This window comes from Malaclemys terrapin, chromosome 12 (assembly GCF_027887155.1).
Source record: "Malaclemys terrapin pileata isolate rMalTer1 chromosome 12, rMalTer1.hap1, whole genome shotgun sequence".
In the NCBI taxonomy this organism is placed as follows: Eukaryota; Metazoa; Chordata; order Testudines; family Emydidae; genus Malaclemys; species Malaclemys terrapin.
This window is the reverse complement of record NC_071516.1, coordinates 4,836,576-4,853,717: the sequence shown is the minus strand read 5'-3', so window position 1 is coordinate 4,853,717 and position 17,142 is coordinate 4,836,576. Positions and strand designations below refer to the sequence as shown.

The following is a 17,142-nucleotide window of genomic DNA, read 5'->3' as shown; positions in this document are numbered from 1 at the left end:
TATTTGGGATTGCTTGTCGGATTACCGTGCCAGCATAGGAACCTGAGTGGTTTCTTTTTGGGTGGGGCAGGGGAGGGAGGAAAATGATCTTTTAGACACCGTCTGTACAAACTGTGCAACAGCCTGTGGCTTGTTAGTTGCGATGACCTAAGGGCGGAGTTGAAGAGGTGTCTCCAGTGACTAGGCTTCGCCTACCCGTTGCAGTGGCTGGTGAGGCTTAGAAAATGCCAGTCCCGAAGCCAGATGCAGAACATGGTTATAGCCAGAATCCAAACCATAGCGCCCTTAGGAAAGATTTTGGGTTTGTAAGGCAAGCTGGTGCCCCGTGGTACCCACAGTTAGTCCACTTGGTTTCTATGAATGATGCTCGTGCTGTAGCTCGGAAGCCCGCCTGTCGATTTCAAAAGATGTCGTGGGTCCGAGCGTTTAACCCATGGTCTGTTGGTTTCATGGCCTGGCCAGTGTATCGGGCGTGGTTTCTTCTCCGCCGTCAGGGTAAGCAGGTGTGGTGACCATACGTAGCGGTGCGTTCGCCGTAGCACAAGGAGTTTGTCTGTTTTGGCTGTTGTCGTTCACAAGCAGCAAAGAATGCTCAGCGAGGCCAGAAACATGCCTGTGGGGCATGAGAAAAAGATCATGACTGTCACTTGTGACTCCAGCGAAAGTCCACTGGAGCAGCAGGTTCTCAGCACCTTTGGAAATCAGGCTTAATGAAACCAGTCCCAAGGAAGAGTTTTTTATTGGGGGAGGGGGGGAATTTGTTTTATTTTTTTAACTGAAGGCTGGGCAGTTGCAAAATTATCTGAGCTCCATTGCCAGATTGATGGGGAGAAAAACCCTCTGGATTTGGAGAGAACTTTTCCAGACTTTTTTTAAAAATGTACATCAATATCAAATATTGTATCAAATTGATACTGAGCTATTGGTACAAATAGCCCGTTAGCAACAGAGCTGGGTGACTGCTGCAGAAAATCTGCATGGACATTTCTTTGAATTCCCCCTTTCTGTGCTCGCTTTCTGCTGGCAGGAATGTTCACTACAAGAGCAAACGCTGTGGAGGGTTGGCAGAAAGAGACTTTCAAATTCGTGATGATGAGCCATCACCCCGGACAGCTGATTCTAAGAGTGAGGCTCATTCAATCAGGGGTCAGAAACAAACCACGTGACCTATCTGTCCAATCCAGTCCACTCCACTTTTGAATATTGAATACTCGCAAAGACCTCAGAGGGTGAAGAACTTCCGATAATGAATCCATCTGAGAACATTGCAAGATGTTCACGGACAGAGAAAGAGGCAAAATTCATCCAAGTGTTCTATGAATTAGTCACCCAGTTCTCTTCGCTAGGTCAATGAGATCTCTCCAGCCTGAATTTGGTGCACTGCATTGGCACCAAGTGACAATCACAGGTCATGCTTTATAGTCACACCTCCGTGGCTTGATGGATGCACTCCTCTCTTGACTTGTTCTTAGCGCCCTCCCTTTGGGAGGAACATGCCGTGGCCCAGGGGAGCAGCCTCTGATCCCCTGAAACTCATACTGACCTCAGTTCATCTTCCCAATTTGTCATTCCTGGGAGTCCCTTTTAAACAACCGCACTTGTTTTGCGTTCGTATTTCTCTGAGCTGAAATTCTTAGAACACCTCGCTCTGGGCTGGAGGAGAAACTTCCCCAGACCAAAGTCCATCGGCTTCTAGACAAAAACCAGGCTACCTCGCTCCTTGATAAATACATGGGGCTCGCTGCAGTTCATATCACAAGGAGGCTTACCAGAGCATTTTTGTAACATGTTTTTCACTTGCCGGTGGAACAAAACCCAAGGAGCTTTTCCCTCATTTGTTCCAAATTGGGAATTTTGGAAGGTTACGTTCAGGGGGAAGAAATTCTGCTTATTTAGTCAATTAAGACCTTGACCTTCACTTTGCTTCACTGCATTTCACAGCCTGTCCTCCATCCCCTCAATTCTTAGTATTTTTTTCATGCTCTGAAGAGCCATTCAGTAATAATTAATGTCCTTCTCCAGTGACACATTATTACTGCCTCAGAGATAGAGCTGTCTACTCCTGATGTCAAGTCAACTCCTCTGGGGAATCCTTGCTTAAGTGCCCACCATATATCCTGACAGCTGAAGTAAAACGTGTGCATTTCCCCTGGTAGCACTAAGGAAGTGTGGCTAAAGCCTCCACTACTTGCCCCTGAAAACTGTGGTCTAAAGATTGCTCGGGATAAAATCCCTCCCTTGCATTTGGCCATTGTTTACGGAATACTGCTAGGCCGCATTTTAAAGCAATTAGTGAACAAATTTAATTAGACAGCACATCTGGTCCTGTTTGCCTTTTGGGCGTCATCTGTTCTGTTGTTTATCTTGTTGTCAGTAGCGCAAAGTACAGACCTTATCCCCCAGAGGAAGAGGATGCTTCTTAGTAGCCAAAAGGCCAGCGACTTCCTAGCCTTTGCAACAGGATAAACTGGAGCTAACTTTCCTCGCAACTTTCCAGTGCATTGCAAAGAAAGTAGGAAAAAGACGACCAGGTGCAATTTTGCAGTCATTTTGGTGATATTCTAGCCAGACAGAGCTCAACGGTAGGGCTGCCTGTTTCAAATGGAGTCATCAAAGCAGTAATTACCAGAAAGCCATTTGCATTGAGGGTTATTATTCCCAGGGTGGCGAAACACTGTTAAGCTGTATCCCGCCGATGCTCCAGGGAGGGGCCATCCTGCCATTGTTCCAGGCTAATATTGCCACTTGCTAAAAGGCCCTAGAGCAGCAGAAGCATTCTGCCGTTCCCTCGCAGGAACGGAACGCAGCGCGAGAAGGGATGTGAGAAGTAACGGGGCCTCGGATTTTCAAAAACAGCACGTCCAGTCATGCTCCTAAATCTGTACGTAGGCTCCTAAATCAAGTGACCTGATTTCTCAGTCGTGCTGAGCACCCAGCTCCCGTTGACGTCAGGGAACGCTGCTGGACGCTCAGCACTTTTGAGAAATCGGGTCACTTTATCTCGGAGCCTAAATCGACTTTAGAAGCTTGATTTCATGATCTCAGTGAGAACTGTTTGAATAGTTACAGATTAACACCAGCTGGAAGATGTTTAGATGTTCAGATAAGGATCCTGACACAGCAGAAAGCATGGCTGAAAGGAACAGAGGAAAGGCTGGGAAAAGAGGCGAGGAGAACCCCTGCTGCATCGTGGCATGTACAGTACAAATAGCAAGATTACACTGAAACGCAATTGGTATTGTGTAGGCCCAGGCCTTGAAAAACGTGGGTCCCAAAGCACACTTGCTGCACCCTCAAGCTCTGCAGGTCTGATTGTGCACATTGGCTGTCACACAGCACGACTGCATGTCTTGTGCACGCTTCAGTACACGTGCTTTTGCTGGGGCACCCACAGCTACCTCCTTTAAAGAACTGAGCCCCTAGGCCCAAAATCTTCCCCTCACCCCAAGTAAATGGGCCAGGCGCCGGGGACTCTGCAAGGAGGAGTCCTCTTCTCATGGCACCAGAGCAGCTACTCAAGGCTAACGGTGCCTAGCTCCAAATCCACCGTGTCCTGCTCTCCAAGGAGACCTCACCGATCTGGGCTGTGCAGCATGTGTGGGGTTCCAGCGGCTGGGCTTCCCTTTGCACGCGGAAGAGGAGGCAGGACTGGCTCCTTAGCACTGGAAACACCCTGACCTTTATTTTCAGTGACCGTCGCACGTTCTTCATGAATAGAATTGCAGGAGGACACTTCAGTTTTGTGACGTCCCAGATTTACAAACAAAAGCAGCTTTGTCAGATACTCTCAACACGAGGGGACGTGCCAGCGCCACTTCAGGGGTCTCGCACAGCTCTGTGCAATTCAAACTGGAATCTTCTGGATAGCCACTGACTAGGGGGCTCCTCTCATATGGTCCAGTACATTCTCTCCTGAGGCCTTTCTCAAGTGTGAAATGGGTTGTGATCAGACAGGGGGCATTGCAGTTGTTTGTATCTATTACATGGGCGTGTCTGAAATGGGCCTGAGCCACAGAATCTGGATCTGAAGCCAGGTCTCCAAGACTTCTGTATCTGGGAGTACTTGGATCTGGGGGTTCCATTTGGTCTGTTAGAGAGAGAGTTAAAGAGGGAAATTTAGAGCTGGGTTCCAATTGGGAGCTTTCCAAAAGTTTGGGGGCTGTTTGGATCTAAGTTTTGGCTTCTGGCCCATTTCTGATTGCGCAGTATCTGCTGACATACATCCACCCCAGCTGTGTGAGTGTCACCCAGCTAAGGCCTGAAAACGTATCTCAGCACTAGTCTCAGTGACAGCTGATGCGGGGGTTCTCCTTAAGCTCAAATGGTAGAGCAGCTGCTGCTGCTTTTAGATGTCGCGTTCCTCGGTTCAAGTCCCAAAAGGGATGGATTCCACTCAGTGGCAACCAGTTTGTGGTTCAGTCCTGCTGGTGGCACGTTGTCTGATGCTGCTTTGTGTGTGAACAGCAGTGGGCCAGGTTCACGCTGCTGGGAGACAGCTGTGTGCTTGTGTGCTCGATCCCGGGCCTTGTCCTCTGTGGCTGGGGGCTTGAAAAGTGGCACGAGTCTGTGTTGATAGTGGAACTTCTCCCTTAACTGAAGTGGTTGAGCGGCTTCCCTGCGCTCTGTGCGTCTCCAGTTCAGCTCCCCATGGAGCACCAGTTGCCTCCCCAGAGGTTAGCACATGGGCCGGGATTTGAGAGTTCAAACGTGCATAGAGATGGCTTGAATCAGACAGGAGTTGATAGCATCTCAGTAAGGGCAGAGCAGGGGGACATCCGAAGGCAGAATGGACCTGTTGGAGGTGATGTTTATCAGTACTACACAGCTCTCTCTACCCCATGTAGCTGGCCAGTTCGGGGTGGAGTCCTGGGACGGCCCTTTGGGGCACCCCGAGGGGTAAAAGGTGAGAACAGTCTTTCTTCTTCGAGTGCTTGCTCATATCGATTCCATTCTAGGTGTGTGCGCACCCAGGGGCACAGTTGTCAGCATTTTTTGCCTTAGCGGTATCCATAGGGCCAGCCCCTGGAGTGCCGTGCTCATGCGCTGGTATATGAGGTGCTGCCAGCCCTACGCTCTCTCCCTTCCTTCTTGCTGCCATGGCGGTGGGTCAGAGCGCCTTCCTCTTGCCTCGCAAGTGGACAGTGGTTTTTCCTAGTACCTACTTGGTCTATAGTTTTTACAGTAGTTTCATACCAGGCAGTCTTCTTCCCGAAACCTCCTAAATCAGATGAGGAGTGAGATTACACTCGCTGGACGTCAGGAGGGCGCTGGCTTTCTCCATAGAACAGACTAAGCCATTATGTAAATCGATGCAGCTCTTCGTCGCGGTGGCAGACAGGATGAAAGGGCTTCCTGTGTCCATTCCAAGAATCTCATCTTGAATCACTGCCTGCATCAGGTTTTGCTATGAACAGGTGAAAGTGCCACCGTCAGCCATTGTACCTGCCCGTTCAACCAGGGTGCAAGCCTCGTCGGCAGCCTTCCTGGCCCAGGTGCCGACTCAAGATATCTGCAGGGCCACTACCTGGTCGTCCAGCCACACGTTCACGTCCCATTACGCACTGACCCAGCAAGCCTGGGATGATGCTGGCTTCGGCAGAGCAGTATTGCAAGCTGCACGACTGTGAACTCCAAGCCTTCATGGATACGGCTTGTGAGTCACCTAGAATGGAATCGACACGAGAAAGCACTCGAAAAAGAAGAAATGGTTATCTGCCTTTCGTAACTGGTGTTCTTCGAGATGTGTTGCTCATGCCCATTCCAATACCTGCCCTCCTGCCCCTCTGTCGGAGTTGCCGGCAAGAAGGAACTGAGAGGTCATAGGGCCGGCAGTGCCTCATATACCGGCACATGAGCGCAGCCCTCCAGAGGGCGCCACAGCCTGCCCTACAGCTACCGCTACGGCAAAAAATTCTGACAACCGTGCACATGAGTGCGCACACACTGAGAATGGAATGGACATGAGCAACACCTCTCAAAGAACAACAGTCATGAAAGGTAGGTAACCGTGTTTAAGTCCCTTCCCTGAGCTCAAGGCCTGCAGTTCTGTGTGCAACTCCTGGAGACCACACAGCTGAGGGCGAGAAAAGCTCCCCACCCCCATCCGCCTGCTGCACACCTGGGTGCAGGCCAGGCAATAACAGACCCCTCGGAAGAGACTACAGCGCATTCAGGATCCCGGTTGGGAGGGCGTCTTTCCTATTCACCTTTTCCACAAATCTGCCCCACCAGCGGCCTGCTTTTCAGGGTTGCTGATCGCATGGCAGTTACTGGGACCTGCAGCTGCCCAGCCCGTCTGAGAAGCAGCCTGTTGATCGGTACTAGAAAACCCATCCGTTATGCAGCACAGCGGAGTGCATGGGTCAGTTTGTACCCACACACCGGGGCTAGTTTCCATGCGGCCGTTAAATAGTATTTGTTTTACAGTAGCCACCAGATGCCTCCGTCTGGATCAGGAGCCCAATCAGGATCAGGGCCCCTCTGCACCAGACGTATAGGAAGGCACAGCCCTTGCCCTGATCGGAGCCCCATTGCACTTGTCATGTGCAAAGCACATAGGACCCCGTCCTGAAGCGCTTACATTAGAGCTGCACAAAGAGGGTTTCATGTGAAGCCCAAATCCATGGTGCACGCGTGAGCATTGCCTTCCTCGTGAGCCTTACAGGCTAGCTGCAAGCAAGTGGGATGTGTGCAAAGATTGGGGTCTGGAGGACCCGGTGCTCCGACTCTGTGAGGTTCTGTGGTGTGAACCCAGTTCTGAGCACTCAGCAATGTTAAATGTCCCGCCAATGTTGATACTGGTGTGTGTGTTAGTTCATATCTAGGACCAACTAGAGCGGAATTCTGGGGTTACCCCGTGTATGGAAGAATAGCAAGACAGCCTCTAGTTCATTTCATTCCTGGTCACAGCTGCGTAGATCACAGTCGGTGGCCTTTGACCTCCATCATCTCTATCCAAAAATCTCATGGGTTACATTCGGGCTGCCTGATCCAACCACTTGAGGCACCATCTGCCCACCCTTTAAAAAAAATCTTATTAATCTGCCTTCCCAAGCCAGGACACTTTCATTTGCCCTTCTCTTTATTATGCTGCAGTTTCACCACTAGTCATGAGAAAGGAAAGGAGAGTCCCAAATATTTCCTGTCCCAGGTGTGGGAAGGCTGTGGCTGTAGAGAATGAAAAGGCTACAGAGCAGTGGTGTGTCTTCAGCCCACCAGTGGGGAAGGTGTATAGTAAACAGATTGCTGACGTCCTCGATTCCCTTCCTTTTAAATTCTGCTTCCCAAGAGGAATGCAGTTTAGGAATAATTTCCCAGGCCTCGCTCCAACTTGCAGAATGCCTAAGCAGCTGCAGCTCTATTCTTCTCAGCAGAGCAGCCAGTGTTGAGACTTGCCTTTAAAAATAGCTTTTCATTGCCCTTCATCCTTTCTGTTTTCACAGCACAAACAGCTGCAGAGCAAAGGAAACAGCCCGAAATGCACATCAGTAAAATGAATGTGAGCGCAAGATTCAGTGCAGAGTTTCAAATGTGTTAGGTGTGTGCACCTGCATGTCTAATTTGCATGCACTATTACTGCAATTGTGTGCACACAGTGGGTATCTGCACGTGCAAATTCACCTGATGGGCTACTTGTGCACACAGTTTCCATGATTGCACCTGCAGCAGCAGCCATTGTGCATGCAAGTTGGGCACTCATTTGCACACTGGGACATGTAACCTCCAGAGTCATCAATACACTGGGGAGAAGAATATCAGAAATTTCTGGAGAAGAAAAAGACCAACTGGCCCAACGTGGCAGCCATGTTAACATTTTTCGTACTGCCCCGGTCTCAAGCTTTTCCATTCCTTTTCTCTCTCCGGAAGCAAAGCTTGGCATCTCTGGAGCTCATTTCTGCTATCGCTGCTGTTCCCCACAGTTTGCTCTATGTGTTCGTCACACCCGTGTCTGATAGTCCTGCCAGGGTTCCACATATACTCCTAGTTTCCCACTTTCTAGATTCTTGGTAATGAACTGAAGCCCGATGGCCAAGAATTCCCAAGACTGCCCTTCCCCCGGACGCAAGGATAGCCAAGCACGAGGCCTCTGATCTGACTGATCGTTTAATGGTCAGTGACATATTTTTCATAGTAGTTCGTTCCCTTCTTTCACTTTCCATTTCTGTTCGGTGCTGACTCTCGCTCTCTCTCTCTCTCTTCCAATGTTCAGCTCTCCAGCTCTGGCCAAGGAGGGCTGGAGAGAATTTCCTCCAGAGCCCGGCAGTGTCATTCAGTGCATGGGAGCTTTCTGTAGAGCAACGTGAGGCTTATGTTCCCTGCCCTACTCAGTTCTCAGGGACCTAAGTGCGGTGCCAGTGCCTGGCCACCATGCTTGGACTGCCCAACCAGTGAAATCTCCATCTGTCCATCTTGGGCATGTCTAATGCCTTAGTATCCGGGTACCAATGTCACTGGTGGCTGAAGACCAAAGGCCATGTGCTGGCCCCCGCGACAGCCCTTTTGCACTGCTCTGACCTGGCAAAGGGACCATAAAACTGCCCTAACTGGGCAACTTGGGATTGCCCGGATATGGGGGAATCTCTGGGTGGTAGAGTCCAGCATAGTCCCCCTAGCAGATCCCCTGCCTCAGTTCCTACGCTGAGCAAAGCTTGGCCGGATCCAGGGATTGGGGCCCAAACGTTGCAAATGCAATTAGCTCCTTGCTGGTAGCCAAAAGCCAGGAAATATATTCCTAAGTCATTTTATAGTTGCTATTGGTAGCTTCAGTGACTGTTAGAAAACATCTGGCCCTTCTGCGTGCATGTGGGGCTGTGTGAGTATTACACACCGGACTCTGTGTCTCATCAAGGTCTGATCTGTTCCTGCTCGGCAAGCACTACGCCAATCGACTGCGAGGGGAGCTTTTCCTAACTAAAGACGTGCCAGACTGGAATCTCCAGTGGGAGCTCAGGTCAGTGTGGGGGTGGTAGTTCAGAAACAACCAGAAGAAAAACATTCTCCGTAGCACTGCAGTCAAACCTATTAAATAGAGAGGTAGAGATCCTCAGCTGATGGAAATCGGTGTAGTTCCGTTGTTGTGAACAGCTGCACTGATCTACGCCAGGAAGATCGCAGTAGCACTTATTCTATGTACAGTTAGATACCAGGGTTACTACCAGATCCCTCATATGGGGAATGTGCGCGTAATGGCGTCCACTGTGTGCAGAGTGGGTTTGTTTGGGTGTTGCTCGTTTCAGATTGTTTTGTGTGTGTGTTTCTGTTTTACGGCACTTTGATACACATATGGAGCCGGTAATCTGTGCATTTGCCTATCCAAACTGGGTGACTGTGTCCACAAACGGCTGCTGGTGTGTGCAATTACCTGTGCATGTGTATGAACTCGTGGTTTCCCAGTGGTAGATAGATTTTGTGTGCACGCACCAGCGCACGCATGACCTAAGCCACATTGTTTGAAAAGTTTGCCTCCAAGTCCACATTGTCTCCCTGTGGGAGTAAAACATAGAATAGAATCTCAGGGTTGGAAGGGACCTCAGGAGATCATCTAGTCCAACCCCCTGCTCAAAGCAGGACCAATCCCCAGACAGATTTTTACCCCAGTTCCCTAAATGGCCCCCCTCAAGGATTGAACTCACAACCCTGGGTTTAGCAGGCCAATGCTCAAACCACTGAGCTATCCCCCCCCCAACATTTGGATGGCAATTTTGGCCTTGATGCTCATTACCACCAAGGCCCCTTTACCCCACGCTGGCAGTGTAAAAAGGGGCTGTTAGTGCAAATGACATCAGACCCTTTGAGATCAGCAACCCCCTATGATCCAAGGTGCTGCCTGCAGCTCCAGGTTCGGTTAGCTCCAGGTTGGTAGCAATGCCAGCAGGGCGTTGGCCACTTCTCCAGATACCGCAGCTTTGCAGCACATCTATTTAAAACCAGGAAGCTTTTGAAATTGACATTTTAGCCCAGATTCTGCCCTCTGAGAGACGCAGGCAACTCCTACTCACTGAATCTTGCCACATAAACCTTTGTGACGTGCCTTTCGACTGGTTTTGCTCCTTTGCTGCTTCTGTTAAAACCCGCGTGTTAACTGCAAAAGCCGTTTTTAAAGTATTATCTTTACCTCACGACTTGGTAATAATCAAAGGCTGAAACGCTTATCGCAGAGCTCGGGGGGGTTGGGGGGGAGGAGAGGAGGGTTGTGTCCTTTCTATTTATCAGTCATTTCTATATTTCATGTGCAGTTTCCATGCAGAAGAAACGGCGGCAGGGTGTCACTGTGACCTTTATCTTCACGAGCCAGGGGAATGACAGCTTGTACCTGTTCTGTAGCTATGATTAGTTCATGGAAAGAGTTCTAGACAGAGAGGTCAGGAACTGGAAATAGCCCAAACAAAGGTCCAGATCCTCAACTGATGTCAATGCCTGGAGCGCCATTGAAGTCAATGTCAGTATATGCTGGCTGAAGATCTGAACCACAGTTCAGTTCGGAGTTCTTTGGGGGTCCTCTCTCCTCTCCCCTCCTTCCCGCTCCCAGGGCCTTGATTAAAGAGCTCCCATCTCTCCTCTGAGCGGGAGTCAGCTGATGCCCACAAACTGTATTGGGGGTGCATTTTCCCAGTTAGATGCTGCCGCCCTTTGTGTCTTGCCCATCTGCTGGTAGTTGGCTTCAGAACCTTGCCATAGATCAGTCAGTCCAGGAGCAGCCAGAAAACAGGAAAAATCAGTTATAACACTGAGGGCCAGAACCTCAGCTGGTGTACATGGACCTACCTCCATTAGCTTCAAAGGAGCTGCACTGATTTACCCCCGCTGAGGATCTAGCCCTGTGTCATTGGCAGTTGCATTGCAGGGAAGGGAGTGGAGACCCTGTTAGGCTAACTATAAAACTTGGCCAGGAGAGGAGGATATTCTAATTCTGAGAGTCAGTGTGGCCAAGTGGGTAGTGCACTGAACTGAGACTTGGGAGAGCTGGAGCTCTAGGCCTGGCTTTGCTGCTGGGTGGCACTTGGGCCAGTTATGTCCCTGCTCTGTGCCTCAGTTTCCCCGTCTGTTAAAGGGGGATGATGGTACTGACTCCTTTTGTAAAGTGCTTTGAGATCTACAGATGAAAAGAGCTAGTTATAATAGGAGTTCTGACTGTAGCTTTTATCACTGCTGTTTTTTCAGAGATTCACTGACTGCAATAGATTATGTGAATTTTGATATTTACCATCCTGGTGTATGTGTCTTTGCCATCTGTGAAATTTCCAGTTGCTAGTTGTGACTAGTGGTACCATATTTTATACCCTTATTATACTCTTTATTGTCATAAATACTGGACTCTCTGGTGGTAAGGTTTTCCATCAGGGTTCGAGTTTTGGATTTAAATCTCGTTGAGCCTTTAATTGAGCAGAAAGTTTTTAAAGTTGGTTGCGAGAGGGTTGGTTTATTGTTCTTGCTGGGGGTGTTTTTTCCCCAGGGCTGAAGTCTGCATTGGTCCCTCCACCATCTTGGTTTCATTCTGAGCGAGGAAGTGTTTTATTGTTGGAAGAAGTTCAGAAAGTAGCTGGAAGAACATACTGTAAACATGGAGCGAGTATATAAATCTGGATCCCATCCTGCTTCTGTTGAAGCCGATGGGAGCACTGCCATTGGCTTTACTGGGATGCGGAAAATCATGTCCAGGTTCCACTCATTAAAAGTCAATTCTCATGAAAAAGGAAACATATGGGGGCTTGTTCTGCAGCGAGGGGGGCCCCATTGATTTCAAAGGGAGGGTCATTCATGGAGTGACTCAGGGTTAGCAATGACTCTGGACTATATTATTCCTCTTGCAGCCAATCATGGTTGGCCATGTATCAACAGAAACAGTGGCGTCACTTACACTCATCAGGGTTTTAACTGCTTTTCTGCTTGGTTCTGCTAGATCATCAGCTGGACCTCGCTTCCAGGATTGCTGTATCTGTCCTGGATGCACAGGGCAACGCTGGCATATGTACTGCCTTCATGGCCCTGATATATTAGAGTCCGATCCAGTTCCATTGAAGTTAATGGATGTTAGATCCTGTCCTCAGCCAGCATGGAAGCTGGGGGGGAAAAAACCACTTCTTAGAAACTTTGGTTTCAATGGGAGCTCGGTGCCTAAATATCTTTGAGAGTCTGAGCCATCAGGCCTCCCCCCATTATCTGCCCTCTGGAATCATGCCTATTTATAACAGCACAGGTGTTATAACAGCACAGTGAGCGTGGCATGGTACTTTAGAGTGGGAACGGCTAGGGCTCTTTGAGACGTCCCATCGGATTCAGGTACTAAAATCCTAATACCTGAATCCCTACCCGAGTAGGGCCCTACCAAATTCCCGGCCATGTAAAACACGTCACCGACCATGAAAGCTGGTCTCCCTCACTGAAATCTGGCTGTAGCAGGGGAGAGCAGATTTCACGGCGCTGACTGGCTGGAGACAGCGCTGCCTTCAGAGCTGGGCTTCCAGTCAGCAGCCGCCGCTCTCCACCCAAGTCTGTTTCAAGGCCCTCCTTCCCCTAGGCTGGGTCAGGGACCTGCCCTAAGTGCCGGTCTCTTTCAGGCTATGAAATCCAAATGCCGTCACAGCTCCGGGCAGTGCCGTTAGCCGGGTGTGCATCTGCGTGGGTCAGGCTAAGCATTGTGGCTATTGCTCAGAAGGAGAATGAGCCGAACTGGGGCATGGGGATGGGGTGATGGTGGGGAACCTCTAGCCAGAATGCGAGGAAGGGGTAGGGACGTGTTGTTTATTTCCTGGCGCCGTCCCTCCCCACCCCCCCCACCAGTCTTCACCAGGGAGCTGGCCAAATAACCCAGCCTGGCGTCAGACAGGTGGTGCTGATGTCCATGACACGTGCTTCCCTCCACATTCTCTCTAGTCTTGATGATAAGATGCTGAAAGGCTGTTTGAGCCGTTTGCTTTCAGTCACTCGTGGACGTGAGGATGTGCAATGGCTCCCCCTCCTGGGAAGGCCAGTTCTATAGCCAGCCTCGAGAGCAATCGTGAATTCTCGTTAAACAGCAGCGGGGCCACCTGACAATTCCTCCCCCAACACAGGCTAAGCCAATACATGCCCCCCCCAGGAAGCGTTTCTGATCATAGTGGGGAATAGTGCCTTTAGGGACAGCCTGCAAACCTGTTCTTTCTTGCTGGGTCATTTCTCCTTTAGGCTTCTCAGATGAGAAACCCCAACCTTGGATACTCAAAAATGGGCTTAGGTGAGTGAGAAATGCGGAGGGATGTAAAAAGCTAGATACGAGCCCAAAATGTAAGGCTCAACGCCAGACATCCCCAAAGCTGGGGTGTGTTTGGATCCAGGGGTTTGGTTTGGTTCTTGCTATCTTCAGCAGCAGAAAAATGGTAGCAAGGCAGAGCAAAAGCCATCTTGACTCAATATGGTAAGGAACCAGCAGAACTCGGTTAAGGATTCAAACCGGTATGCAGCCCTCTCTGAACCCAGCAGCCAGTTACACTTTCCAGCCGGGAGCAATTACAGCAGCAGAATGGGAAGCACAGAGAGAGAGGGAGTTATTTTCTTAGCACATCATGGAAAAGAATAAAGTTCAGTATCTGAGGCCCGAGAGGCGTCGAGTCAAGTTCACTTCTTCCCTGGACATGGCAGGGAGCGGGGCAGTCATCATCCGCATTGCTTGTTATCATAGCACCTTCATTGCAGTAACTTGCATTGTCTTCAGTTGTGACGCTTCTTTTAAAGTCATGAAATTCACCGTTTTTCTGGGATAGTCAGAAAAGCCACCCAGACCCGGCTCCTTTCGAGCCCTTTTCATTCTTTGCTGGAATTGCACAACTCTCAGGGGTTTAAAGGAAAATGGCTAATTTCTTTGCAGTGCAAAGGAGGCAGATACCGGTCAGTTTCACTCGTGTAAGTCCTGAGTGGCTGTGAGCAGGAATTCGGCCCAAGAGTTTGATGAACTGCAGGAGCAGACTTTAAGTGGGGGAAACATTCAAAGGACTTTTTTTAATCACCTGAAAAATACACCTCTACCCCGATATAACACGGATTCGGATATAACGCGGTAAAGCAGCGCTCCGGGGGGCGGGGCTGTGCACTCCGGCGGAGCAAAGCAAGTTCGCTATAACGCGGTTTCACCTATAATGCGGTAAGATTTTTTGGCATTATATCCGGATAGAGGTGTAATAACTGCATAATAAATCTTTATTTAAGAAAATATTATCGTCCATGGCTCACGTTTTCAACAGGCACCCGAGCAGACGTCTTACTACCAGATTTGCGCATTCAAATCTCCATTTGCACATGCAAATCTCCATTTGCTTGCACAATTGCAGCTAGTTAAATAGACAACTGGAGTTTGTGGAGGCCAGCTGAAAAATTGAGCCTATTTCTTTCCATCCAGCACAGCCCTCCCCATATGTAGGTATCCCTAGAAAACAATCGACAGGGTATGAAATAAGGAAGGACCGCATTTTCAGAATTTGGCCCCCACAGTATTGGTGAACTGGTGGGAGCATCCATTTGTGCATTCAAATGAGGTAAATGCACTGCACGGATGACTGACTAGATGCACAGGTACTCAGTCTGCATACATCCATAGGTGCACCGTTTTGTAGGCCACTTTTGAAATTGTGCCCCTCCATGTCAGTGCTGGATACACCAGTCCTAGTGTCTGGTGTTGTCGTTAGCTTCCTGTGGTTGTTACTTTAGCACTTTACTCTGCTGCAGGAAGGGGATCTGCTTGGAGCGAATAGCACTTCCAGGCTGGGGGATTAAGTTTAACATAGGTGGGGATTAAAATAACGTCAGATGCACCCCAAATTAAGATCAGGGCTTAGATGTAGAATGAGAGTTTCAATATAAAATAACCTGAAAGTATTTCAGAGGCATGTTCTTTTGGCCAAGGTAAAAGGTAAAATACAGTATCCGTTTACTCTCTAATACCTCTTCTATCTGGAAACGGGACCAAATGCTGATCTCATTTACGTTGGCACAAATCTGAAGTAACTCCAGTTCCCTTTCAGTCTATGAGATTTACTCCAGATTTAGGCTGGTGCAGATCTGGCTTACCTCCCACCGTGGCAATGGGATGAATTCACTAGGACAGGTCCTAACCCCTACTCTAGCTTCTTTGTGCTGTACTAGTGTTGCAAAGAGTCTGTAAAGCTTCCATAAAATGGCAGCTGACGATTCCCCTAACATGGGGGAAATTCCTGGCTGGCAGAGAGTTGGCTTTACACATCTCTGTGCCAGCCCTAACTTGCCCCCTCTCATCTTCAGCTAAAGGAGGGCGTTCCAACAATGCCTACCAGTATAGCAGTTTTTGGACAGCTCTTACAAGCTGGTGCAAGTTAGAGCAAACTTGTGGCTGCTCTAAATTGTGCTGGGAACCAAATCAGCCCCAAGGATCAGGGGAGCACAAAGGTGGTATACAGCCCCTATACCTACCCGCCTCCTTTGGGTTCTGCTCCAAGCACTGGACCTGAGAATGAGCTAATGGATCTTTTCCAACTCTGATGTCTGTGATCTGTTAGCTCTGTCTTTGGGCTCCTGGCTACCCAGGTACAAGAGGTGCAAAAAAGAACATCCAAACATTGCAAAAGGAAGCAGTGGTTTTATGTTGGAATTTCGGTTTTGCCAAAGAAAGCCTGCTTCTGCCACACGAGCACTGGACAAAAGGTTCTGCTCATTCACCTTCCCCTCCATTAGGGACCTTTATATCGCCAACTTCAGAGCAGATCAGAAGGAAAAGTCAGCACATAACTAGAGAGCTGGAATGATTGTCACTGGACTCTGAGCTCTTACACAAACATAACTCCCCCCAAAGTTAACGGAAGTATTATGCATATAGAGGTTGTGGGAATGGGACCTTAGATGTAAGTCCCAGACAAGATGCCGAATGGCTAGTAGGCTGAGTTCTGGTCAGACATACACAGGAAACCACGACTGACCTCGCAAAGGGCACCACAGTGAATGGCCTCTCTGGAGTTGATCCCAAATACACCGAGGGAGAGATTTGCCGAAGCATTCTGTGGGTTTTTTGCATCCCCCTTTTTTTTTTCTTTTTTTTAACCATTAACCTCACCAGGAGCAAGGTTCGATGATTGCTGGGTGCTTTTCAAAATCCAACCCTGACGTTTCACAAGCTGTAGGCGAGATCAGTCCATTTCGTATCACCTTAGGGAAATTCCTTCCAGAAACTCAACTGATCACGTTTTAATCTGATCTGTGTTTAATCCCCAATAAAACTGACACTCGTCAGGTTTTGTGGGTGTTCATAGGTTTTTCCTTCACAATAAGGCATGACACACACAACACCGTTGCAAGGCTCCCTCTTGCATTTTGATTTCCTCTTCAGGCCTCCGTGCTCAGCGGGTTTGACACATTTTGTTATGTTTTCTAACCCAGAATAGCTCTGTACATGGAGAGGCAAGAAACCCAGGATCTGGGTTAGAGCAATGGGTGGCAAGCAAGGGCCCATTTCAGTAGGATTTGTGGAGACCTTACCAAAAAATCCAATAGCTGGGAACGTTGCAGATGAACAGGGCTTTCGCCCAAACTGAGGGAATTAAGCTGATCTCGGGTGCAAGTCAAGCTCTTGACATCTTTATTCCGCTTATTCTCCAAAGGAAACTGAGGCAGGGAAGCTGTGGCCATCCTAGAGGTGCATCTCAAAAGCCAAGCTAGAAATACCTGTCTATCGCCTCTGGGCCAGGCCACGGAATAGCATGTTGTAATAGCTACATTGTTCTGAAAACAGAGTTGGGAGCAGGGGTTCGGAGGGAGATGGCCCCGATGCCTTTAGACATTGCTGGAAAGCTCCTGGCTTGCTCGGGTTGTGGGATGCTTGGTGGAGATTTTTGGATGGGTAGGGGTGACTGGACTTTATAGGAAACCCGCCATTCAAAGGAAAATATTTACCATCATTCAGGCTGGCAAGGGAATCCATGCATTGATCCCTCTGGATAGGGTGCTATCTCACCCACGAAGCACCAGCCCCCTTTATTAATACTAGGTGGTGGCTAATCAGATGTTCTTTTCCTCCTCCTCCATTTCATTCCGCCTGTGTACCTGTATATATGAGACATGAGCCTACAACCATTTCAGGTTGGTTTAAAAGGAGGATGAGATCCCGGAGCCAAGCTCGTTTCTTTGACTTTATCAGTTCAGATC

At 49.1% G+C, this 17,142-nt stretch overlaps 1 protein-coding gene across 1 annotated transcript in view; it reads left to right on the top strand.

Moving 5' to 3' along the window:
• Positions 1 to 17,116, top strand: part of LOC128847108 (zinc finger protein 512B-like) — a 79,120-nt gene extending 62,004 nt beyond the window's left edge. Inside the window, exon 18 of the mRNA XM_054046447.1 lies at positions 7,443 to 17,116. Coding sequence (XP_053902422.1) covers positions 7,443 to 7,537 — 95 coding nt within the window. The 3' untranslated portion in view covers positions 7,538 to 17,116. The remainder of the gene's footprint in view (positions 1 to 7,442) is intronic.
• The last annotated feature ends 26 nt before the right edge of the window (positions 17,117 to 17,142 follow it).